The 24,556-nt window shown below is 50.4% G+C and overlaps 1 protein-coding gene across 2 annotated transcripts; it reads right to left on the bottom strand.

Annotated features, from left to right (window-relative positions):
- Positions 1–4,579: 4,579 nt before the first annotated feature.
- Positions 4,580–24,497, bottom strand: MED25 (mediator complex subunit 25). Of its 2 annotated transcripts, none has more exons than XM_053606674.1 (18): positions 24,306–24,497; positions 24,165–24,210; positions 23,759–23,883; positions 16,134–16,232; positions 15,315–15,435; positions 14,710–14,872; positions 14,432–14,562; positions 14,069–14,156; positions 13,783–13,976; positions 13,205–13,333; positions 12,568–12,653; positions 12,435–12,492; positions 12,198–12,305; positions 9,735–9,923; positions 9,277–9,348; positions 8,936–9,154; positions 8,473–8,653; positions 4,580–6,337 (listed from the first exon to the last, which is right to left on the bottom strand). In XM_053606674.1, the coding sequence occupies exons 1-18, from the start codon at positions 24,437–24,439 to the stop codon at positions 6,093–6,095; spliced, it is 2,388 nt and encodes a 795-aa protein (XP_053462649.1). In that variant the 5' UTR covers positions 24,440–24,497; the 3' UTR covers positions 4,580–6,092. The 2 variants fall into 2 exon arrangements, with proteins under 2 accessions (XP_053462649.1, XP_053462650.1); XM_053606675.1 differs by lacking the exon at positions 4,580–6,337 and adding an exon at positions 7,917–8,049 and having other exon boundaries at positions 24,306–24,490.
- Between the last annotated feature and the right edge of the window lie 59 nt (positions 24,498–24,556).

Raw genomic sequence — 24,556 nt, forward strand, 5'->3', positions numbered from 1 at the left:
TCTCAGCTTATGTGTGAGCTGGTAAATGACTTGTGACTTGTGAAGAACAAGTAATGGAGCTATCACTTCCAAGATTAGGATACAAAAAGATTGCAGCTTCTACCTTCAGGGCCCTCTCTCCTTTCTAGAGAAGCTGGTTGCCACATTGTGCACTGCCCTGTGAAGAGGCCTACAAAGGTGAGAAGCTAAGGGAGACCTCTGGCCAACAAGAAGGAACTAAAAAGCTCATGGCCCAGTTACCTGTGAAGAGCTGAATCCCACCAATGTGCATGTGAGTGAGCTTGGAAGCGGCCCCTCCCTTGTTGAACCTTCAGATTAAGGCACAGCCCCAGCCAACAGCTTGACTACAACTGTGAGAGACCTTCACAGAGGCCCAGAGCTAAGAGAAGCCTAGATTCTTGACCCACAGCAACTGTGAGACAATAAATGGTTGCTGTTTTGAGCCATGGAGTGATGGGGTATCATACGTATCAATAGACAACTTACACAGACAGGATGGTTTGTGGGATTAAAATGCATCCATTTGGCTCCGCACCTGTAGCACAGTGGTTACTGCGCCAGCCACATGCACCCAGGCTACCAGGTTCAAGCCTGGCCCAGGGCCGGCTAAACAATGACAATTGTGAAAAATAGCCAGGTGCTATGGCAGGTGCCTGTAATCCCAGCTACTTGGGAGGCTGAGGCAAGAGAATCCCTAAGCCCAAGATTTTGAGGTTGCTGTGAGTTGTGACGCCACAACACTCTACCAAGGGCGACATAATGAGACTGTCTCATAAAAAAAAAAAAAAATGTATCCATTTAACTACTTGAGACAATCCTTTCAAGACAAGACATACAGCCACATGTAATGAATCATGTAGACAAATGGGTACTACTTGGGGTGGGGGGGAAAGAAAGAACAAAATAGGGCAGTGCCCATGGCTCAAAGGAGTAGGGCACCGGCCCCATGTGCCGGAGGTGGCGGGTTCAAACCCAGCCCCGGCCAAAAACTGCAAAAGAAAAAAGGAAGAAAGAACAAAATACATTGATCCCACTTTTATTTATGTATATATAAAAGAAACCAGGCCAGGCGCAGTGGCTCATGCTTATAATTTTAGCACTCTGGGAGGCCAAGACAGGTGGATTACCTGAGCTCCCAGTCAAGACCAGCCTGAGCAAGAGCAAGACATTGTCTCTAAAAATAGCCAGGTTGTGACAGGCACCTGTATTACCAGCTACTTGGGAAGCTGAGGCTAGAAAAATCACTTAAGCCCAGGAGTTTGAGGTAGCTGTGAGCTGTGACACCACGGCATTCACAGGGTGACAAAGTGAGTCTCAAAAAAGAAAGAAACCAGATGTGTCTACAACCGTATATATGTAAATTCAAACATCAAACTGGTTTATCCGCGTTGGGAAAGAAAGTGGTTTGCCTAGGGTGCGTGTTTGGGATGACAGAGGGGAGAGTGAGGTGTACAGGGAGACTTTTCATTCCACACACTTTAGGGTTCTTTCATTGTATGAGTCTCTACTGATGTGTTATAATTTTTTTTTTTTTTGCAGTTTTTGGCCAGGGCTGGGTTTGAACCCATCACCTCTGGTATATGGGGCCAGCGCCCTACTCCTTGAGCCACAGGTGCTGCCCTATGATACCTTTTAAAAGTGAATTTTTTTTTTTTTTTTTGAGACAGAGCCGCATGCTACAGCCCTAGATAGTGTGCCATAGTGTCACAGCTCACAGAAACCTCCAACTCCTAAGCTTAAGCGATTCTCTTGCCTAAGCCTCCCAAGTAGCTGGGACTACAGGTGCCCACCACAACGCCCGGCTATGTTTTAGTTGTAGGTGTCATTGTTTGGCAGGCCCGGGCCAGATTTGAACCCGCCAGCTCTGGTGTATGTGGCTGGCGCCTTAGCCGCTTGAGCTACAGGCGCTACTTAATTTTTTTCTTTTTTGCAGTTTTTGGCTGGGGCTGGATTTGAACCCACCACCTCCAGCATAAGGGGCCAGCACCCTACTCCTTTGAGCCACAGACACCGCCCCTAAAAGTGAATTTTTAAGAAAAATCTGAGGGCGGCGCCTGTGGCTCAGTGAGTAGGGCGCCGGCCCCATATACCGAGGGTGGCGGGTTCAAACCCGGCCCCGGCTAAACTGCAATCAAAAAATAGCTGGGCGTTGTGGCGGGCGCCTGTAGTCCCAGCTACTCGGGAGGCTGAGGCAGGAGAATCGCTTAAGCCCAGGAGTTGGAGGTTGCTGTGAGCTGTGTGAGGCCACGGCACTCTACCGAGGGCGATAAAGTGAAACTCTGTCTCTACAAAAAAAAAAAAAAAAGAAAAATCTGAGATGATGGGAAAATATTGAGTTTTGTGTACTTTTTTTCAGAGACAGTCTTACTTTGTCGCCCTCAGTAGAGTGCTGTTACATCACAGCTCACAGCAACTGTCTAGTTCTAGGTCTTAGGCAATTCTCTTGCTCAGCCTCCCAAGTAGCTCCCATTGCTGGTGCCAACAACAATGCCCGGCTATTTTTTGTTGCAGTTTGGTGGGGGCCTGGTTCAAACCTGCCACCCTTTTTTTTTGAGACAGAGCCTCAAGCTTTCACCTGGGTAGAGTGCTGTGGCATCATAGCTCACAGCAACCTCCAACTCCTGGGCTTAAGCGACTCTCTTGCCTCAGTCTGCCAAGTAGCTGGGCCTACAGGCGCCCGCCACAGCGTGGCTAATTTTTGGTTGCAGCCGTCATTGTTCTTTGGCAGGCCCCATGCTGGATTTGAATCCACCAGCTCAGGTATATGTGGCTGGCGCCTCAGCTGCTTGAGCCACAGGTGCTGAGCCCCTGCCACCCTTGGTATATGGGGCCAGTGCCCTACTCACTGAGTTACTATGTACTATTAAACAGATATATTAATATTGCTTTACAGAAGTTGTCATTTTTCTCATAATTTTTCTTTTTTTCATGTATTTGTTTTTAGAGACAGTCTTGCTATGTTGCCAAAGCTGGCCTCAAACTCCTAAGCTCAAGCATTCCCTCAACTTTGGCCTCCCCAGTAGCAGGGCCTACATACAGGCATCACCATACCCAGCTCCTAATTTTTCTTTCCCCCAAGACAAGTTTACAACTATTAATATGTTAGTGTTTTATCATTTTTGCCTTAAAACACAAGTTTTTCCAATTATGTCCTGGCACTGTGCCAGATCTGTTTATTTGTAAGAGTTCTCAGGAATTCCCAGTCTTGCTTTCAGTCACAGATGCATGATCCAAAACTAACCTGGTCAAAAAGAAAATGTTTCCAACAAATGAGTTATAACCTTTCTGGACACTGGTGTTCCATGCCAGTTGGGATGAATATTTAGAAGCATTCCTGCCCACTACGTTTTGCTTTCTAAGAGATCATACCAGCCAGTGACAGCAGTGGCTACCTGCAGCTCTCCCATGTCCAGGACTGTGCTAAACCACACTATTCCTTCCAACAATCCTGTGGGGTAGTAACTACCTGACAATATGGGGAAAGTGCAAGTACTTGCTCAAGGGCACAGAGCTGAGGCCTAAACCCTCCTGTTCTAAGGTTTTCACAATTTCTTCTACACTTAGGCAGCTTCAAGAGCACCTTGCATTCAAGAGAAAAACATTCAATAAACAAGAATTTGTTGTATTGGTGTTGGTTGGTTCTTGGGCACCCGACCTGTGAGTTGTGTTCAGATCTGTGTCTGGATCTCTTGGGGCACTCCAATAACCACGGGCTTTCTTCTGCCTCACTCATGAGAATATGCTCGCAGGATCAGGCCATGACAGCCCCTCTGGTTCATCTAATTTAGTGTTAAGGACAAGAAGGGTACATCACTGGCCGAAGATGGCCAAACTGGAGACTGGAAACATTTCTTTTTGACCAATTTGTTTTGGCCCCACATCCGTGTTCCCTGAAGGGGGATTTCCACCCTGGTGGAAAACAGCAATGGCTGCCAGGGCCCCTTTCATTTGGTGTGTCCATTACTCCTTTCTCAAAAAAAACACTCCCAGCTTCCAGAACACCACACTTGCCTGGTTCTCCGCCTGTCTTCCGGCTCCCTGACCAACTCTGACAAGTGGGTCTTTCTCAGGGTTCTGTCCTTGTTCTCGAATCTTCTCCTTCTTCCAGAGGTCGCAAAATGGCAGCCCGGCGGCCTCATTAGATCCACCGGCAGATTTTGTTTGGTCCTCACAGTGTTTTTGTTTTTAATTTGAATGCCAGTAGGCGGGGCAAGCACTCTCCAAGTTCGCCACAGTCCCCATCATTCCCTATTGTCTTACACCCGTCCGCTTCACACATTTTCATCACCTGCCTGGTCCCTGAAGCCATCTGAGATTTCAAAAACCCCTGTGACACAGACTGCCTGGGAAATCTCACCCACTTATAAGTCTTCAGCTACCAGCAGATTCTCCTAGGCCATCACTCATACACATAAGAATCACCCAAAGGTTATTCAAAATGCAGATTCCCAGTCACCCCCTCCCAGATTTGATTCAACAGTTCTAGGCCAGGGACAGAACATTCAAATGCCTACAGGGGCCAGGCGGGTCACATAAATGAGTGAACTAGCCAGGTATAAGAACAGTCAACGGCCAGATATATAATTAAATCGTATCTTTACTGAACTATGGTGAATTCATGGAACATAATACAAACATGTACGATACTAGAATTTATATTTTAAATTCAAAATTGAAAAAATACAAATTGAAAAATAGAAATATTTAATTATTAAAATTTTCTCTTTCATAATTCTTTGCGCCTTTGAGTTGAAGCCGAAAGGCTGACATCTTCCCTACCACATCAAGACATCCATATTAGGCCTTGGATGGCACAGTGGGGTGGGCAATTTAGAATTCAACCTTGAATCCTTAAACTGGGAGCAGTATTTCATTTGATTCGGGTTTGTAACGGAAAACAGCTGTTCACAAACATGGGCACTTCCCAACACGGACAGTTGGGACAACTCCTAGAGATGGCTGGGGCATTTCACCATCTTCATACAAACTTGTATTTAGGAAGTAGCACCCACTTCACCGCCATCTGCATCCGCATAATCAGTATTAACCAACACAGGCAAACTGGACAGCTTTAGTTCATTTCCTAAAGTCTGGATTCAGAGAGCCTTTGGGGTAATTTGGTCTTCAGCCCCACAGCTCGGATGAACACAGCCCCAGCCATCACCTTTTTTTTTTTTTTTTTCAGGAAACCAACTGCAGCAAAGACAAGTCAGATTTTACCTTGCCAGTAGCTTCCCCATTTTGTCAGGACTGAACAAATATGATCATACATTCAAGTAGCTGTTTGTGAACATCTTTGTGGAAAAATATTCAGTGTTCAGAAGGGTTGTAACCTCCACCACAGTTTTTGGTAAACCTTCTCAGGGGAACCAAGTGTGGCTTTTTTTTTTTTGGCCTGATTTAAAATGAACCAAGCTGATTAACTTCAACAGTTCAGATATGTTCCACAACCAGGTCACAGAGCTTCTGTGAAATACACTGAGGGTCAAGCCACCATTAACTTGCTCACGGTTAAAGCACAGGACATAAGTGTCCAGGTAATCCATGATGTGTTCTATTTAATTTCTTAGAACAATTCAACTCCTGGTGATAGATGCAAGGACCTACCCCCGTGTCCTTGCCAAATGTTTCCACTTGGATCAAAGTGTCCTGCCAAGTCTCCTGTGATTACCACAACCGTCCACAGTTGTGCTTAAGAATTCTTGCCAGTCTATGTGAATTTTTCTCAATACACAAAAAATAATTCATTTCCCAGCATTGGGCCTGTCTTGGCACCAGGTCACAGACTTCTTCGGTCACATCAAAATTCTCAACACCACAAATAAATAAAGCTAACTGGGTGGTAATAGTTTATGAGCAGCGATAGAAAAGGCCACAATTGATTTGACTCTTTCAAGCAACAGGACTTGTAAATCCTCCGATTTATCTTCAACTCACTGTGCAACACAAATGCCCATTGGACTTAAATAATGGGACAGTCGTATGTTTCGCCATCTGTTGTAGGTTTTAATGCCCAGATAATTCTTTTCTCATTACTCTGGCATGGCATACTCTGGCCATGCCACTTCTAGTACTCATTTCCAAAGCAAACACTATTGACATTTCAGTCCCTTCTTCAGTTCATTGAGGATCGCATCTCGAGTCTGTTCCGTATACTGGTCATAGCTCTTACTATGCTTTGATTCATAATGACGTTTCAGGTTGTATTCTTTCAACACAGACACGATTTTTTTGCATATTAAACACGTAGGCATGCTCTTCACTTCCACAAAGAAATAGGCTCGCTCCCATTTTTCTCGAAACACGCGGCCCTCTCCTTCTCTCTTTCGTTTTGCCACTTTTGATAAGAGACATGGGTACAAGAAAGATTTCACTTTCCTCTGAAAGCTACCACAGGAACAACCACAGTGCAAGCCCAGTGACAAAAGCAGTGACCCTCTGCCTCATGGGGGAGCAAGAGGGAGTGGTGGGGACTGTAGCGAACTGGAGAGCACACGCCCCACTGAGAGGGGCAGCTCCAGCCCGCTGTTGCCAGGCACAAGGGCAGGCCCGGGGGTGCCAAATCTTCTGACTTGTCAAGAGAAACCAAGACTACAGATTTTGTGTGTGTGTGTACAAATGACTCCGATTTTTACAACTAACCCATAAGGAAAAAGTACCACATATGCTAACACAGGGAAGGCCAAACAAAACTCATCTGTAGAGTGGCCCATAGGCCACCAGATTGCAACCTCTCTCCTGGGGCGGGGCGTATGAATCTGCATGTTAACCAACATCCAAAATGATGCAGATGCTGGAAGTCCAGGTGTGGACTACACTCCAAGCAACACCGGTTCAGATTCTGACAAGAGACAACTAACTCTGTACCTCCATGAGAGACCACCCTACACTTCAGATTGTCTCTATCCAGCTGTCCCCTGGACATCTCTGAGGCCATCCTTCAGGTCCCTCACCTCACCACATCCCAAACCAACCTGTTCCCTGCCAGGTCTTCTATCTTGAGGACAGCCCAACTGCCACCCCATTCAAAGCCCCAGGCCAGCCTCTAACTAGGACCCAGAGCCTGTCCTCTCCACATACAATCCTGTCTGCTTCTAGGGCTTCAACCACCACATATACACTATCCCCTAAGAACATGTCCTCAGCTCCTAACATAGCACCTGTTACTTGGATGTCCCTAGGACAATTTGTACTATCAGCTCCTTCTCCTAGGACCCCCATCATCTACCATAACCCAGGCCTGGCCCCAGAAGCCACCCTTGACCCCATCCCCACTTAACCCCACTTCCTTGGTATGGCCCAATACCCAGCCTCACCCCTCCTGGCTTCCTGCCCTGCATTGTCACACTCCACAGTTCAGCAATGTTTTGACACCCAGAGCCACCCCCTGGTTACAGTCTCCTATGGCTCCTATGTACCCAGGACAAATCTCCAGCTGTTTGGTTTGGAATCTGAGCCCCTCACACTCTGCCCATCTCTCCAGCTTCTCCCTCACGCTCCAGAAGCATCCATCAACTTGCTCCTTTTAACAGCCTAGGCTTCCTCTTGCCTTGCACATTCATTTCTGCTGTTCCCTGTACCCAGATTGTCCTGTGCCTACCTCCCTCCTACCTCACTGATAGCTCCTTCTTTTTCAAGACTCTGCAGAGCCCAGTCTGGGTCAGTCACCTCTTCCAGGCTCCCAACGTGGCCCCTGCTGCCTCCATGACAGCATGTGTTGTGAGTGCTACCTGCCTGCCCCTGCCATCTCCCCCAGACCAGGCTGACCAGACTGCCTCTGACTCAACACTGAGGCCCAAGTATCACAAACCCAGGGCCTCACGGATGTCTGCTGAAGTGAGAACAAGAATAGAAATGTCTCCCCCAGGTCTCCTCTTGCCCAGTCCTGGGGGACGTCAGTGACGGGAGCCGGGGCATGTGTTAAAAAGGAACTTTATTGGGTGCTGGGGGTTCAGATGAGATCCATGAGGATGTCGTCCTCCATGACGCTGGGCTGCAGGCCCGGCTGGGGGACCGGGCCCCGGGGAGCCCCACTCAGCAGCATCTGACCTGGGGGGCAGTGGGAAGGGACTGCATCTCCCAGTAGTCCCTGGGGCCTTGGAGGCCCTGGGGTACTCAGTATTCTAGAAAGCCCTAGGGGACCCATCAGAGGTACCTTCTGACAGATATGTTCTTTCCCATAAGACTCTGGGAGCCCTTCCCCCAAACTACTTCTTGGCCCTAATATCACATTTCCCAGCAACCTCAGGATACATAGGAGAGGATCACGGGAAGACCTCTTGACCCATTAGGTCCTTAGACCCATTAGTTGGACTTGCCAATAGCCCTCAGAGCCCCTCAAGGACCATGGGGAAACCCCAGGATTTTGGATCCCAGGACTTTACTTCCCAGGAGCCCTTGGTCTTGGTGTTCTAGCCCAGGGGCTGCTGGGATACTCAGTCCAGACCTCTGCCCTCCCCTATGCCCCCTTACCTGGTAGTGGAGCCCGAGAAGGAAGTTGTGCAGGCCAGGACTGGGCAGGTGGCGGATGTAGCAGAGGAGGCCCCAGCTGGGGCTGCCCCAGGCCCTGGTGTGGTGGAGGCAGCAGCGCAGGAGCCCCAGGGGGCTGGAGGTGGTGGAGGGAGGCCTGGGGTGGGGGCACCCCAGTCTGGGGCTGGGAGAACAGAGGGTGGTTCAGAGGCTCCTGGGGGAAAGCTCCCCTACCCCTCTGCCATCCTGCCTCTGGCACAGATGCTACCCACAGAACCAGAAGTATGGGAAGGCCTCTCTTCAAAGGCTCTTGGCAGAAGCCCATGTAAGAGGATGGAGAGGAGGAAGCGGTCTGCCTGGAGCCCTATTGTGTCTCCATTCACACCTGACTAAAGCCAACCTCTCTCCTCCCAAGTAAAAGGACCAAAATGTCAGAGGCTCCTATTCACCCACCCCCACATCTCACCGGTGGTGGGTTGAGCAGAAGGCTTCGCAGCTGGGGGTTAGCCCCAGGGTTCTGGGGTCGAAGGATGGGTCCAGGAGGGGGTGGGCCAGGGGCAGCTCCAGGAGGGCCTTGAGGAGCACCTGGAGGAGGCTGGGTAGTACCTTGGGGCTGGGGCTGCCCTGAGGCCCCAGAGGCCCCCACGGTGCCCTGATTCTGGGGCTGTGGTGGGCGAAGCTGTAGCTGGAAGAAAGAAAGAAGGGTGAGGGAGAAGGGGATGGCTTCCCTAACCCCCATATGGGCATGATGGGCATCCTCTGTGACCTCTCCTACCCCATCCCTGACCCCACCAGCCCTGTCCTCACCAGATTCTGCGAGGGCCTCGGTTGGTCCTCCAAAATGGGACCTAGACCTGGAGGTGCCTGCTGTCCCCCCATCTGCACAGGAAGAGAGGGGGCAGGTCAGTGACAGGAGTAGGGTAGAAGAATCTGAGACAGGAAGATCCTTAACCCTGAAGGGAACTCGTAGGAACTGGGGACATTTTCTCTGGGGATGAGCAGTCTAAGAAGGCAGACTGATGCTCCCAGGTCCCCAGGAAGAGGCTGTGTGCCAGGGATTTGAAGTTGATGCTGAAAAGGGAAAGTATGGTTACAAGAAAATATGGGGTGGGACTAAGCTCAGGAAGGCTACATCTTGGGAGAACAGTAAACAGTTGTGGTACCAGAGACCCAGGAGGGCCACTGGGGGACTTGGCTGTCTGAGCTCTGGAGGCCCAGGACGGAAGGAGGAGGAGCACAGAGTTGAGAGGGCTGTCATCACTCACCCCTCGCTGTTGCTCCAACTTTTGCTGCTGGACCTGCTTGTGGTTGGTGATGACCTGCCGGATGCCATTGACAAAGCCACTCTGGTCGTAGGGGATAAGGCCCATGAAGATCTTCTTCTTGGATGAGTACAGCAGCATAAGCACACGCACCTCGCAGGGAGCCGTATGTGGGAAGTGCACACAGCCCGCCTAGGGGGACAGAAGCTCTTCAGAAGTACAGTCCTACCTTTCCACATTCTAGAAGGTTCTGGAAGCTCCACAGGCAAGGGGAAGAAAGGTTTCTGTTATAAAAGGTTGAGGAGACCAGAGATCCTAAGGGGACACACATGGCCAGTGACACTCTGCCCCTTGCCATCCTTCATCATAGAACACAGGATGCCTATAGCCTTGAGAGGTACTTTATGACCAGGAGGGAGAGGTCAAGAGAACCACAGGGGCAAGTGGCCTGACACCATGGAGCTAAAAATCCAACTCTTAATAGCTGCTCATCTCTAGACACCCTGTTATTTGTAAAAATTAAATGCCTGCCCCCCCACCCCTTTTTTTTTTTGAGAGTCACTTTGCTGCCCTCAGTAGAGTGCCATGGCATACCTCACAGCAACCACTTGGGCTCAAATGATTCTCTTGCCTCAGCCTCCAGAGTAGCTGGGACTGTAGGCACCTGCCACAACACCTGACTATTTTTAGAGACGGAGTCTTCTCTTGCTCAAGCTGGTCCTGAACTCCTGAGCTCAGGCAATCCACCTGCCTTGGCCTCCCAGAGTGCTGGGATTACAGACATAAGCCTCCTACCCAGTTCTAAATGCCTGCTTTTACAATGTTTGTTCCTGAGACACTTACTCTCAGAACCCATGCTATGAAGAAGCCCAAGCCACACAGGCAGGGCACATGCAGATACTCAGATCGACAGTCCCAGCTAAGCCCCCGCTGACAGCTAGTACCATGTAAGTAGGCCATTTTGAACAGTTCAGCTTTCAGATCACCATGGTTTCAGCTGCCATCTGATGGCAACCCCGTCCAAGTTCCCAAGAAAGAATGGTCTACTAGGCTGGGTGAGGTGGCTCATACCTATAATCCCAGCACTTGGGAGGCCAAGGCTAGTGGATTGCTTAAGCTCAGGAGTTGGAGAACAGCCTGAGCAAGAGGGAGACCCTGTTGTGGCAGAAGTCTGCAGTCCCAGCTACTCAGGAGGCTGAGGCAAGAGAATTGTTTAAGCCTAAGAGTTTGAGGTTGCTGTGAGCTGTGATGCCATGGCATTCTACCAAGGGCGATGAAATGAGATTCTGTCTCAGAAAAAAAAAGAAAGAAAGAAAAAGAAAAATAGAATGATCCACTAAGCCCAGCTGACCCACAGAATTATAAGAGAAAATTTTTGAATGTTGGCCCCCAACCCTAATTATGTATTTGTACTGAAAATGCTGCTGGATAGGTTTATGTTACTTGCTGCTGAAAGCATTCTTCCTCTTAAGAATAGCTTCTACAGTCTTTGGAAGAACAGCTCGAGTAATCTACCTCAAGTCTTTTCTCCTGGAAAGGTATCTGGTATATAGACAGTAACTGGATCTGCTCCTGTTTAAAAAAGCCCTTTACCAGTGTTAGGAGTAGATCAGTGTCTTCCAGAAAGCTATGTCATAGTTCCAATTTCCCAGCACCTGTGAAGGTGACCTTATTTGTTGCAGATGTGGTAAGATGAGGTCATTAGAGTGGACTAATTCAAAATGACTGGTGTCCCAAAGATACACACACAGAGAATGCCATATGACAATAGACACAGAAAGAACACAGTGTGTGACAATGAAGGCAAGGAGACTGGAGCAATGCTCCCTAAAGCCTGAGGTTGGCAGCTGGAAGAGGCAATAAGGACCTGCCTGAGAGCCTTAAAAATACTATGGCCTTGGCTTGGCAGCTGTGGCTCAAATGGCTAAGGCACCAGCCACATACACCTGAGCTGGTGCGTTCAAATCCAGCCTGGGCCCGCCAAACAACAATGACGGCTGCAACCAAAAAATAGCCAGGCGTTGTAGTGGGTGCCTGTAGTCCCAGTTATTTGGGAGGCGGAGGCAGAAGAATCGCTTGAGCCCAGGAGTTAGAGGTTGCTGTGAGCTGTGATGCTACAGCACTCTACCCAGAGCGACAGCTTGAGGTGCTGTCTCAAAAAAAAAAAGAAAGGAAAAGAAACCTATGCGTACCCATAAACCCATCAGAATCAATAGCTTCCTCCTAATTGCTCCTGTCACACCTGGTCACATTTTTAATGTGGAATGTACCTCAATCTCGTACATATTATAATGGTAATAAAAGTTAAGACTTTGAGGAAAGATTAGAAACCTAAGCTCACAAGGCCATTCAACCATCAAACATGGCTACCTCAGCCCCAGGGACACTGGATAAGAAGGATAGAAGAATGGAGGACTAACAAGTCAGCACCCCAGCCCCACCCTGCCCTGCCCTGCCAGTACTCACGAAGCCATTGCCCATGATGCGGTAGAGGCCTTTTAGAGACTCCAGGTCCTTGTTGGTGAAATGGAACTGGACCATCCTTGAGTTCCGGAACAAAGGGCCCAAGGTGGTCTAGGGGAGACAGAGAAGTCAGCCAGTGTATTGTGTGGAGAAGTGAGGAGGGGACAGGAAACAGACAGAAAGAGAGGAAGAGAACAGGGTGAGAGCTTTCTGGTAGGGTGGGGCCCCATCTGTACTCACCAGAAGCTGCTGGGGGATGAGCTGCATGATCAGCTTCTGGGGCCACTGCTCGGTCTTCCTGGGAGCAATGCCAGGAGGTGTCAGGAGGGGCAACCCCCAGCCTCACCCCACCCTGCCCCTGATAGTCACCTACAAGTTCTCTCCATGATTCACATAAACCTGGCAAGGCAATGACCGTGTCAGCTTGGTGTTGGCATCCACTGAGGCAGGTTTAGGTTTCTGAAGAGCAAGATGGACACTCACAGTAAAAAGGGCCTTACAGCTCAGTCGTCTGACTCTCCTATCCTACTGTGGTAGCCCCAAAGCTCAGGACGTCCAGGATTACCCACAAGTCCTGGACCCCTCCTCCAGACCATTAAATCCCATACTCCTCTAGCCTCCAAATTCCACAAATGTTGGGGCTTCTCTTCTGACCCCTAAATCCCACAATCCACTGTTCCCCAGATGCCACAATTCCCTGGACCCCTGTCTGGACCTTTGCTCCCCTGGGGACACTGTTCCCCAGATGCCACAATTCCTAGGACCCCTGTCCTAGGCCTTTTTGGGTTTTTCACCTGCAGCACAATTCTTAACACCCCTCTAGTCCCGAACTAAGCCAACAATCCTGTGGTTCCTGAGGACTCTCATCTGGACTATAAGTCCCAGAACTCCACACCCTTTACCCCCCCCAACCTGGACCTGTATCCTACATGTCTGGCAGCAGGAATCCCACCAATCCCAGCACTCTGAATTCTGCAGTCACACACACCCAGTGCATCAAGCCCACTCACCTCCTGCCACTCAAGAACCCCGCTCCAGGCCAGAAGTTTGTTGGTCACTGACTGCTGCCCACTGAGGGCTGGGGCCCCTAGCTGGGCTGGAGAAGGGCCGCTTACTCCTCCTGGGGCCACCGTGGCTGCCTGCCAGAGAGGAGGAAGGAAGGCAATGAGGGTGGGAACAAATGGCCTCCTCCGAGGGACTGTCCCATAAGACGTGCAAACCAAGAAAGTTCTCTTCTTCTGCATCCCCATTTCCAGAATAGCACTTGCCATCCCTAAGACCCCAAATGCTCTGATTCTGTAGGATCTGAGGCCCTTTAAAGACCTTGATGCCTTGGACTCCCAGATCTGCAGACACCAGGTCCCTTGGGTTCTTCGGGGCCACTATGACCCCACCTGGAGCCACAAGCCTCAACATTCTAACCCCAAGCCCACTCATCTCAGAATCATCTTTTAACACACCTCCAGAAGCCCCAGAACCACAGATCCCCCCCTCCCCAGGCATTCCTCAGGCACACCGATTACTCATCCTCTCATAGTCCTGCCCGCCAGCTGGAGGAAAGGACTGGGATAGAGTGTGTAGCACCTACCATAGATGCTGCCCCTGGCTGTGCAGGGGGGGCAAGGCCCGGGCCAGTGGCCACAGTGGAGACCAGGCTGGGCTGGGAAGCAGGAGGCGGCTTTGGGGCACCAGGGGGTCCTGGGGGTAATGGTGGAGCTGGGGCCTGGCTGAAGGGGGGACCTACTCCTGGAGCAGCTTGCTGGAGAGGGTTGATGGGTGAGACTGTGGGAGAGACCAAGGTAGTAGTAGGGGACAGGTGTGCAGAAAGGGTCCTGTCCACCCCTCCCACCTTGCAGCCTCCCCCGTGGACTCACAGCGTGGGCCCAGCCCAGCCTTCTGGTTCTTGGCAGCCTCTACAGCATTCTGGGCAGCCACCTGAGCTGCACTCAGGTTCCCAGGAACCTGGGTTAAAGGGGAGGGGACTGGTGAGGATCATGTGCCCCCAGTCCTGAGTCTCACAAGGCCACACCACCCAGCTCCCACAAGGCACAGCCACTCTAGCTGGGGTAGCTCAGGAGCCCACAACCCAAGAGAGGTGACTCAGAACTTCTAGCGTCCCACCCTCCTGATGTCCCAAGGGGAACTCCCATCACCCTACAAGCCCCAATGAGCTCTCTTCCAGGGGGCTGCAGCTTCTGCAAGGCCCCAGTAATGGTCCTTCCTGCTGATGTCCATACCTGGTACTGTGGGGGTACGGGGGGTAGCGGTTGCTGGGGGGCTGCTGAGAGAGTGGCACCCGAGGGTGTAGTGGGAGGCAGGGGTACCGGCTGCTTTGGCTGGAGGGGGCCTGAGGCCGAGCCACCCCCGACTGGGAGCAGGATAGATGAGCATACCCCCATGAGAAGGGGTTCCAGGTGAAGACAGGGGAAAGAAATCCAAAATCCAAGTCAGAGGGAGCTGGCGACCCCTGGCCCTGGCCCCAAGCCTCCCATCCCTGCCTGCACCTTGGCCTCACCAGGCAGGACAAGCCCCCGCACCAGCACCATGTGCCTGGGGTCCTGGCTCACATCTGCCGGAGGCTGAAGTGGCTCCAGCAAGGCCGGGGGAGCTGCTTTCTCGAACAGAAGCCGCAAGGCAGGAAGCTTCCGGGGAGACACGATGGAGAAATGGATCCCCCGCTGTAGGGTAAGGGACAGGCAGTTAGGAAGGGGCACTGCCACTGAGATGCTAGGGCTGGTTCCAGGCTACCACCACTCAATTTGTTGGTGGACAGCCACAGCCCTATGACCACAATTCCCATCAGGCTTCAGGGCAAGGACTATGGGACCTGGTTTTAGCTGCCCCAGGAGACTCTGGGTTATAGTCCTTTCACAGAGAATAAGCAGAGGTGGCCACAAGTCCATGATTATTTTGACCTAGGAATCTGGGCCTCCAACCCCTTCTCCCCCAGACCTGGGGGTCCAGGCCCTCATCCCCTTCTCCCTCAGACCCAAGGATCTACCCCCAGGCACTCTTCCCTCAGACCTGGAGTCAGGATTCCCCAGACTCCCAGCCCCTCCTTCCTCAGACTCAGGGATCTGGGCCCACAGCTCCTCCTCCTTCAGACCTGGGGGTCCTCACCTCCCCAATCTTCTGCACGAGACTCTCAGTGGTGTACCCAGAGTATGTGGTACTCTCGACAGCAGGCAACAGGTATGGGGGCGAGTTGCAGATGAGGAGGCAGACTCGGTGTGTCTGGCCACTGCCACAGATAAGAAATGATATGGGCCAGGCACAGTGGCTCACGCCTGTAATTCTAGCACTCTTGGAGGCCAAGGCAGGTGGATTGCCTAAGCTCACAAGTTCAAGCCTGAGCCAGAGAGAGACCTCGTCTCTAAAAATAGCTGGGCATTGTGGCAGGCGCCTGTAATCCCAGCTACTTGGGAGGCTGAGGCAAGAAAATCGTTTAAGACCAAGAGTTTGAGGTTGCTGTGAGCTGTGACACCATAGCACTCTACCCAGGGCAACAAAGCAAGACTGTCTCAGACAAAAATGAAAAAAAAAAAAGAAATGATATGAAGCAAGCACAACAGGGCCTCTGAGAGGGAACAAGAGGCAGCATGCAACATGGCAGGGGTACAAGCACTCTGCCCCCCGTGGAGTCAGGAGTGACACCCCCATTTCACAGCCAAAAATATAGAGGCTATAAGAGGTTCCAAGACTCACTCTCAGTCTCCCAGCAGGCAGGGGCAGCAGGAGACAGACCCAGAGTGGGCAGAAGTGAGGGCACTGAGACCGGGCATTGGGCCACACCTTTGGCCTCCCAGCTCAGAGTTCTCAGGGACACAGAGCCTACCACACCTATACTGTGGGATATAAGGTGGGGTCGCTCAACGGGGCAAAGTGCTACCAGACAGGTGGAAAGAGAGGGTCACAGCCCCAGACAGAGGTGGCACTCACATCTGCTCCCGCATCTTCTTGAAATCATCAAACAGCTGCAAGGCGGTACTGAGGCCTTCTGCGATGAGGCTACAGCTCTCACCACCCCCGCCCATGAACCTGCAGGGGGCCAGATGGTCAGACCCTAAGGGCTCCCCAGGGTTTCCACTGTCCCAGCCCCCAAGCCACCCTTGCTCCCATGCTATGCACCTTGGGACTACGGGACACTATTGAATTCCCTCCTCTCTCTCTGGTGCTGTGCTAACATCAGACCCACAGAGGGCAGGGGACACTTGCTGTCTTAATTATGAGGCCTGGAAGGGAATGGGAAAAGGCCTAGTACACCAACCCTGAGATCCTGTGCTGAGTCCCAACACTGGTGTGACTAACTCCCTGTCCACTCTCCTGACATCCCTTCCCAACTCAGGAACATCTGCTTCTTTTTCTTTTTTTGAAACAGAGTCTCACTTTGTCACCCTCAGCAGAGTGCCGTGGCATCACAGTGTACAGTAACCTTCAACTCTTGGGCTCAAGAGATTCTCTTGCCTCAGCCTCCCAAGCAACTGGGACTACAGGCACCTGCTACAATGCCTGGCTATTTTTAGAAATGGGGTCTTGGGTGGCACCTGCGGCTCAAGGAGTAGGACGCCGGTCCCATATGCCGGAGGTGGCAGGTTCAAACCTAGCCCCGGCCAAAAAAAAAAAAAGAAATGGGGTCTGGCTCTTGCTCAGGCTGGTCTCGAACCTGTGAGCTCAGGGCAATCCACTCGCTTCAGCCTCTCTACGATCCTAGGATTATAGGCACAAGCCACCTCGACTGGCTGCTCCATCTTTAAAATTAGCCCTGGCCTCAACTTTCCATTCCTAGACAGAGACCAGGGCCACTTTTGTCCTCCCACAGTGTTACAGATTGAAATGTGTTCCCACTGAAAAGCCAGGTTGAGCTCCTTAACCTCATTTGTAAGTAGGATCTTCACATAGGTAATCAAGTTAAACTAGGGGGCCCTAATCCAACAAGGCTGGTATCTCCATAAAAAGGAGAAATTTGGACACAGACACACACACAAGGAAGATATGAAGACACAGGAAGGTGGTTATGGGTAGACTGGGGTGATGTAATACAAGCCAGGGATGCCAGCAATGGGGAGAAGCCCTTACAGCTATCAGAGGGACGACCACCCCGCCACCTTAATTTCAGACTTCTACCCTCCAGAACTTGAAGGCAGCACATTTCTGTCCTTCTAACATGCTTTTTTTTTTTTTTTTTTTGCAGTTTTGGCCAGAGCCAGGTTTGAACCCGCCACCTCCAGCATATGAGGCTGGAGCCCTACTCCTTGAACCCCATAACACACTTTCTTTTTTTTTTTTTGTAGAGACAGAGTTTCACTTTATGGCCCTTGGTAGAGTGCCATGGCATCATACAGCTCACTACAACCTCCAACTCCTGGGCTTAAGTGATTCTCTTGCCTCAGCCTCCCGAGTAGCTGCGACTACAGGCGCCTGCCACAGCGCCCGGCTATTTTTTGGTTGCAGTTCAGCCAGGGCCGGGTTTGAACCTGCCACCCTCGGTATATGGGGCCAGCGCCTTACCGACTGAGCCACAGGTGCCGCCCCATAACATGCTTTCTAATACTTTGCTAGGGCAGCCCTAGGAAGCTAATACACACGGACACTCAAGTATCTCCTTTACCTGTTCTACAGTCACCAGCACCCATCCCAACACAGGGTGGGGCTCAGAGAAGACCTCTACTCAAACACAGCTGTTGTCCCATGTTTCTTCAGGTCAGGTATTCAAGAGGCTGACCTTTGTTGCAGGGGACATGTGAGAAGCCCCGAGGGCCCTATCCCCATGAACTGTGGTCTCTTGAGTTCATTTCTGCTCCTACATAGACAGGTCCTTGCTCGCCCCCAGCCTTGCCACCACAGTCTGGCACATAGGAGTCCTTAGGAAATGAGTATTGAATAAACCTCATTTGTTTCATCCCAGTATCACTCCCTTCCGTCTTCACTGGCTACTCTCTTGGGCTAATATATGCCCAGAGGCCCCAGGAGGTACTGGTTAAAATGAAGGAACATTAACTGCAGCTACCCATGACTGAGGGCTTCCTGCATGCTAGTCCCCTACCACATGCAAACCCTACAACGGCCAGGACCTTCCCTATCTTGTATACACTAACCTTTCAGTACTTGGGACAGATTGCTTCACAAATGTCTGTTGAATGAGTGAGTAAACAACTGAATGAACAAGCCAGCTGTCATAATGCTGTGGAGAAGACACTGGGTTTATTTATTTATTTTTTATTCTTTGAGATAGAGTATCATTTTGTTGCCCTCGGTAGAGTGCTGTAGCATCACAGCTCACAGCAACCTCCAGCTCCTGGGCTTAGGCGATTCTCTTGCCTCAGCCTCCCGAGTAGCTGGGACCACAGGCGCCCACCACAACACCCGGCTATTCTTTGTTGCAGTTTTCCCGGGGCCAGGTTTGAACCCCGCTACCCTCGGTATATGAGATTGGTGCCCTACTCACTGAGCCACAGATGCCACCCTGGGTTTATTTTTTATTTATTTATTTATATATTTTTGAGACCATCTCAGGCTGTTGCCCTGGGTAGAGTGCTGTGGCATCATAGCTCACAGCAACCTCCCACTCTTGGGCAGAAGCAATCCTCTTGCTTCCGTTTTCCTATCTTTATTTTATTTTTATTATTTATTTATTTATTTTTGAGACAAAGTCTCACTATGTCACCCTCGGTAGAGTGCTGGGGCGTCACAACTCACAGCAACCTCAAATTCTTGGGCTTAAGCAATTCTCTTGCCTCAGCCTCCCAGGTAGCTGGGACTACAGGTACCCGCCACAACACCCAGCTATTTTTTTGTTACAGTCGTCATTGCTGTTTAGCTGGACCAGGCCAGGTTCGAACCCACCAGCCAGTTCCCTACCCACTGAGCTACTGGCATCGCCCAGTTTTTATATTTTTAGTAGACACAGGGTCTCACATTTTTTTTTTAAGACAGAGCCTCAAGCTGTTGCCCTGGGTATAGTGCTGTGATGTCATAGCTCACAGCAACCTCAAACTCCTCAGCTTAAGCGATTCTCTTGCCTCACCCTCCCAAGTAGCTGGGACTACAGGTACCCGCCACAACGCTTGGCTATTTTTTGGTTGCAGTTGTCTTTGTTTGGCAGGCCTGGGCTGGATTCGAACCTGCCAGCTCTGGTGTATGTGGCTGGCACCTTAGTCACTCGAGCGATAGGTGCCAAGCCAAGGGTCTCACTCTTGCTCAGGCTGGTCTCGAACCTGTGCGCTCAAGCAGTCCACCTGCTTCAGCCTCCCAGAGTGCTAGGATTATAAAAATGAGTCACTGTGCCTGGCCAACACTGGGTTTATTTTTCTTCTACCTCTGTTCTCTCTGATCACTAGCTATAGAAGGGAGGGGATGTCCCCTGGTAAGAGAAGAAATACAACATCAGAAAGGAATCTTCCCCAAACAAGGACATTTGAAAAATCACAATGCATGCTTTGTTCCTTAAGTAAAGGACAATCCAGGGCGAAAATAAGATTTCTCTAAGTGTGAATACAACTTGCTGACTTTCTAGTAATCTCTGTTACAGACCCGCCTGGAATGTCACAGACACTGAATTCAGACTGTTATACAGAAATTAAGAAAACAATGATGAGTGGCACCTGTGGCTCAAAGGAGTAGGGTGCTGGCCCCATATGCTGGAGGTGGTGGGTTCAAACCCAGCCCCGGCCGAAAACTGCAAAAAAAAAAAAAAAAAACAATGACTACTGTGATTAAATAATGGTTTAAATGTTTGCTAGCAGATTAGGATTCTACAGCAAGATACAAAACGTTGGGCGGCGCCTGTGGCTCAGTGAGTAGAGTGCCGGCCCCATATGGCGAGGGTGGTGAGTTCAAACCCAGTCCCGGCCAAATTGCAACAACAAAAAAATAGCCAGGCGTTGTGGCGGGTGCCTGTAGTCCCAGTTGCTCGGAGGCTGAGGCAAAAGAATCACATAAGCCCAAGAGCTGGAGGTTGCTGTGAGCTGTGTGACGCCACAGGACTCTACCGAGGGCAGTAAAGTGAGACTCTGTCTCTACAAAAAAAAAAAAAAAGATACAAAACGTTTTTATTTGGTTCAAGGTACAGTGTATTCTGAGATAAGGGGGAGGATGTGAGTTCCTGATTAAGATATTCAGAAAACATTTCCCACTTAATCATCCTAGCATCCTTCAAGCTTCTTTTTCTTCTTCTTTTTTTTTTGCAGTTTTTGGCCAGGGCTGGGTTTGAACCTACCACCTCCAGTATAGCGCCCTGCGCCTTTGAGCCACAGGCACCACCTATCCTTCAAGCTTCTAATAAGAGAGGCTGGGGCGGCACCTGTCGCTCAGTCAGTAGGGCGCTAGAACCCGCCCGAGGGTGGCGGGTTCAAACCCGGCCCCGGCGAACTGCAACAAAAAAATAGCCGGTGTTGTGGCGGGCATCTGTAGTCCCAGCTACTCGGAAGGCTGAGGCAAGAGAATCGCTTGGGCCCAGGAGTTGGAGGTTGCTGTGAGCTGTGTGATGCCATGGCACTCTACTGAGGGCCATAAAGTGAAACTCTATCTCTACAAAAAAATAAATAAATAAAATAAGAGAGGCTGACTGCTTCTCCTGACATCTAAACACCTACCAGTTTGGTTTCTTGTTAATTATCTCCCTATAATTTTCACTCATTCATTTATCTAGCCAAGGGCTCCTAAGGCTCCCTGAGTGCCAAGTCCCATTTGGAAGAAAATGGCAAGGGAAATACCCAGGGACTCGGACATGCACAGTCCTCATCTACTGTGGTACTATGACAGAAAAACCCAGGAGTGTCACAAAGAAGAGAGTGAGCAACTGGTTGCTTGCAAGAATCAGGGAAGGTTTCCCAGAGTAAAAGACATTTGAGTTGCGGTCTTAAAGGTTATATAGGAGTTTACTAGGGTATGAACTGCATTCTGGACATTCATTCATTCAATAAAATTTTTCCTTAGGCCTCTCTTGCAACATGCTCTGAGCTGGGTGTTAGGGACTTGATCAGACTTGGACTCAAGGGAGCATCCATTTTTTTTACAGCTTTATTTCTAGTGTAGTTATATTTTCATGATGTGAAATATCATATTTTTTTTTTTTAGAGACAGAATCTCATTTTATCGCCCTCGGTAGAGTGCTATGGCATCACAGCTCACAGCAACCTCCAACTCCTGGGCTTGGGCAATTCTCTTGCCTTAGCCTCTCAACTAGATGGGACTACAGGCACCCGCCACAATGCCCCCAGCTATTTTTTTGTTGCAGTTTGGCTGGGTTCAAACCCACCACTCTCAGTATATGGAACTGGCCCCAACCCACTGAGTCACAGGTACTGCCAATGATGTGTTAACTTTTGTCTGTCTCTGAGATGCTACTGGCATCCAGAGGTTAGGGATGCTCTTAAACATCCCACAATACCCAGGATAGCCCCACAACAAAGGATGATGGAGTCCACAGTGTCAACAGCGCAAAAGGCAAGAAACTCTGCTCTATATTAACTAATCATTCTAACGACCACGAAGGGCAACTTATCTGTCAACTTTCTACAGTATAGTCTGCACCCAGCATATGCACACACAGCCTGCAATGAAGCACAAATGTGCAAAGGTAACAGCAGCTATGAACCAGTGCTGCTGGTTCATGGACGCTGAACTATACACAGCACAAAAATTAGCTCCTGTGATTCTTCCAACAACACTGAGATATGCACACCGTTATCCATTTATTGCAAGCCAGGAAACCGAGGCACAAAATACTAAAAACATTTACATAGCACTTAATATGTGCCAGGCACTATTTTATTTTGTTTTTTTTTTTTTGCAGTTTTTGGCTGGGGCTGGGTTTGAACCCGCCACCTCCGGCATATGGGGCTGCACCCTATTCCTTTGAGCCACAGGCGCCATCCCTTGTTTTTTGTAGTTTTGGCTGGGGCTGGGTTTGAACCCACCACCTCTGGCACATGGGGCCGGCGCCCTACTCCTTTGAGCCACAGGCACTGCCCTAGGCACTATTTTAAATATAATCATTGGTCAGGCATGGTGGTTCATGCTGGTAATCTCAGCACTCAGGGAGGTTGAGGCAGGAGGATCCTTTGAGCTCAGGAGTTTGAGACCATCCTAAGCAAGAGTAAGACCCCATCTGTATTGAAAATAGAAAAAACTAGCTTTGTGGTGCATGCCTATAGTCCCACCAACTTGGGAGGCTGAGGCAGGAGGATCAATTGAACCCAGGAGTTTGAGATTGCTATGAGCCAGGCTGACACCATGGTAATCTTGCCTTGGCAATAGAGAAAGACTCTGTCTCAAAAAAAAAGAAAAAAAAGAAAAGAAATACACACACGCACACACACACAGTCATCAACTCATTTAATTCTCCAAACAGCCCTATGAGATTGTAGAAGGCAACACACCTCCCAGTACTCATATTCCTGTGTAGTTCCCTCCCACACTGAGTAAGAAAGACTTTTGTACACAAAACAGTATGTGGCAGAAGTAACAGTGTGTGACTTCCATACTTGATCATAAAAAGCCTGGTGGCTTCTTTGCTCTATGGAATCACTTACTCTGATGAAAGCCAGTTCCAGGTCAGCCCAGCCAAGCAGCTGCAGAGAGGCTAAGTGAGCCACCGTGGACTCCAGCCTATCAGTCTCGGATGACTACAGCCCAACCCACATCCTGACTGCAACCTCTTGAGCAACTATGAGCCCAAACATCCCATTAACCCACCCCTAAATTCCTGCCTGACTCATAGAAACTTTGTAGTATGCTAAACACTTGTAGTTGTGTGGTGTTAAGTTTGGGGGGAATCTGTTACACAGCAAAGGAGAAAGAATGAAAAACCAATCTGAGTACCATTAAGATGCCCACTTTGGAGATGAGCTCTAGCAGCCACAGAGGAGGGCAGGGACTCCTGAGTCTGAATTTTCTGTTGTGGAAAAGCCATCATTTGGCCCCAGGACACCTGATTTGAGTCTGACTCAGATCCAATCCAAACTACAGAGCATCTATCCCAGCCTAGCCACATTCCACTGCACTCGGGGTTCAATGTACCCATCTGAAAAAGGAGTAGTGGAAGCACCATGGGAGGCTGAGGCAGGTGGATTGCCTGAGCTCATGGGTTTGAGACAAGCCTGAGACAGAGCAAGACCTCCTCTCTAAAAATAGCCAGTCATTGTGGGGGGGTGCCTGTAGTCCCAGCTACTAGGGAGGCCGAGCAAGAGAATCGCTTGAGCCCAAGAGTTTGAGGTTGCTATGAGCTATGACACTACAGCACTCTACCAAGGGCGACAAAAAAGAAAAAAAGGAAGTAGTGAAGCAGAAAGGGAAATAGGTGACAGAAAGGGATGACTCACACACGGAATACCAGGTGGCTGCTGGAGCTTTGCCAAGCCTCCCTGAATGGGAAGTGTTTTCTGCTTCTAAACCAGATGGCTACATTGCTAAGCACACATAAGTGCCTTAGGGGTAAAAACACAATCACCCTCACACTCCTCTCAGCCACCCAATGTGAAGGAATGGTTGCTACAGCTCAAACCATTCATTCCCTCTCCTTCACAAAGTCCCCCAACCTGCCCCAAGTTAGAGGAAAAGCTCACTTAATGCCATCGAGCCAAGTGACAAACTCATAGGCGCTGCTGGTGGGAGCGTGACATTGTACATAGGACTCTGGAGCGCAGTCCACCGTGTTGAACACCACCAGGCTGTACTGGGTGCCCCCATACTGGGGGCGAAAAGAGAACAGAAAAACTTTTTGAATCTGGGACTCCCAACTCCCTTTTCCCTCAAAATAAGGAATCATGGCTCCCAGCTTCCTGTTTCTCCAGAACCAAGAATTCCTCAGCCTTCTCCTCCCTCAGACCCAAGAGTCTGGACCCCCAACCCCTCCTCCACCCTCAGACTGAGGAGTCCGGGCCCCTTCTCCCTCGGATCCGGCAGTCCAGGCGCTCAGGCCCTCAGGCGCTCAGGCCCTCTTCCCTCAGACTCAATAGCCCCAAAACTCACGTCTCCCCCGAAGTCCGTCTCAGCAGGAGGACCACCATTAAAATACCTGTGTGGGTCGCAGGTGAAAAGTCGGGGTCAGACAAAAAGGTGTGAGAAACTAAAGTCGGGAGGTGGGGATGGGCTCGCAGAAATCCCACTCACTCGATGGCCGGGAGCAGGTAGTGCTTGCGAAGCCCCTCGAAATAGGGTCCCAGGTTGGCCGTACCCTCGATCACAAACACCACGTCGGCCACCAGGCCCCCGGCTCGGGCCGGGCCCTCTGACCCGGGGACCATGCCCCGCGCAGCAGCCACCTCCGCCGCCGCCGCCGCCGCCGCCGCTACCGGGGAATGGGCGGAAGTGCGCCTGCGCTGCGCACGCACCCGCGCCGGGCGGCTTCGTGGCGCCGCTAC

This window comes from Nycticebus coucang, chromosome 10 (assembly GCF_027406575.1).
Source record: "Nycticebus coucang isolate mNycCou1 chromosome 10, mNycCou1.pri, whole genome shotgun sequence".
Classification (NCBI taxonomy): Eukaryota; Metazoa; Chordata; class Mammalia; order Primates; family Lorisidae; genus Nycticebus; species Nycticebus coucang.

Excerpts from the sequence above, each read along its gene's own strand:
- MED25 (XM_053606674.1), bottom strand. The coding sequence starts at position 24,439 with ATGGTCCCCGGGTCAGAGGGCCCGGCCCGAGCCGGGGGCCTGGTGGCC. Across the intron at positions 14,563-14,709 it reads GCGGGGGCTTGTCCTGCCTG|TCGGGGGTGGCTCGGCCTCA; the intron begins GTGAGGCCAAGG and ends TCCTGCTCCCAG. Across the intron at positions 8,654-8,935 it reads TTCTGCTCAACCCACCACCG|CCCCAGACTGGGGTGCCCCC; the intron begins GTGAGATGTGGG and ends CTGTTCTCCCAG.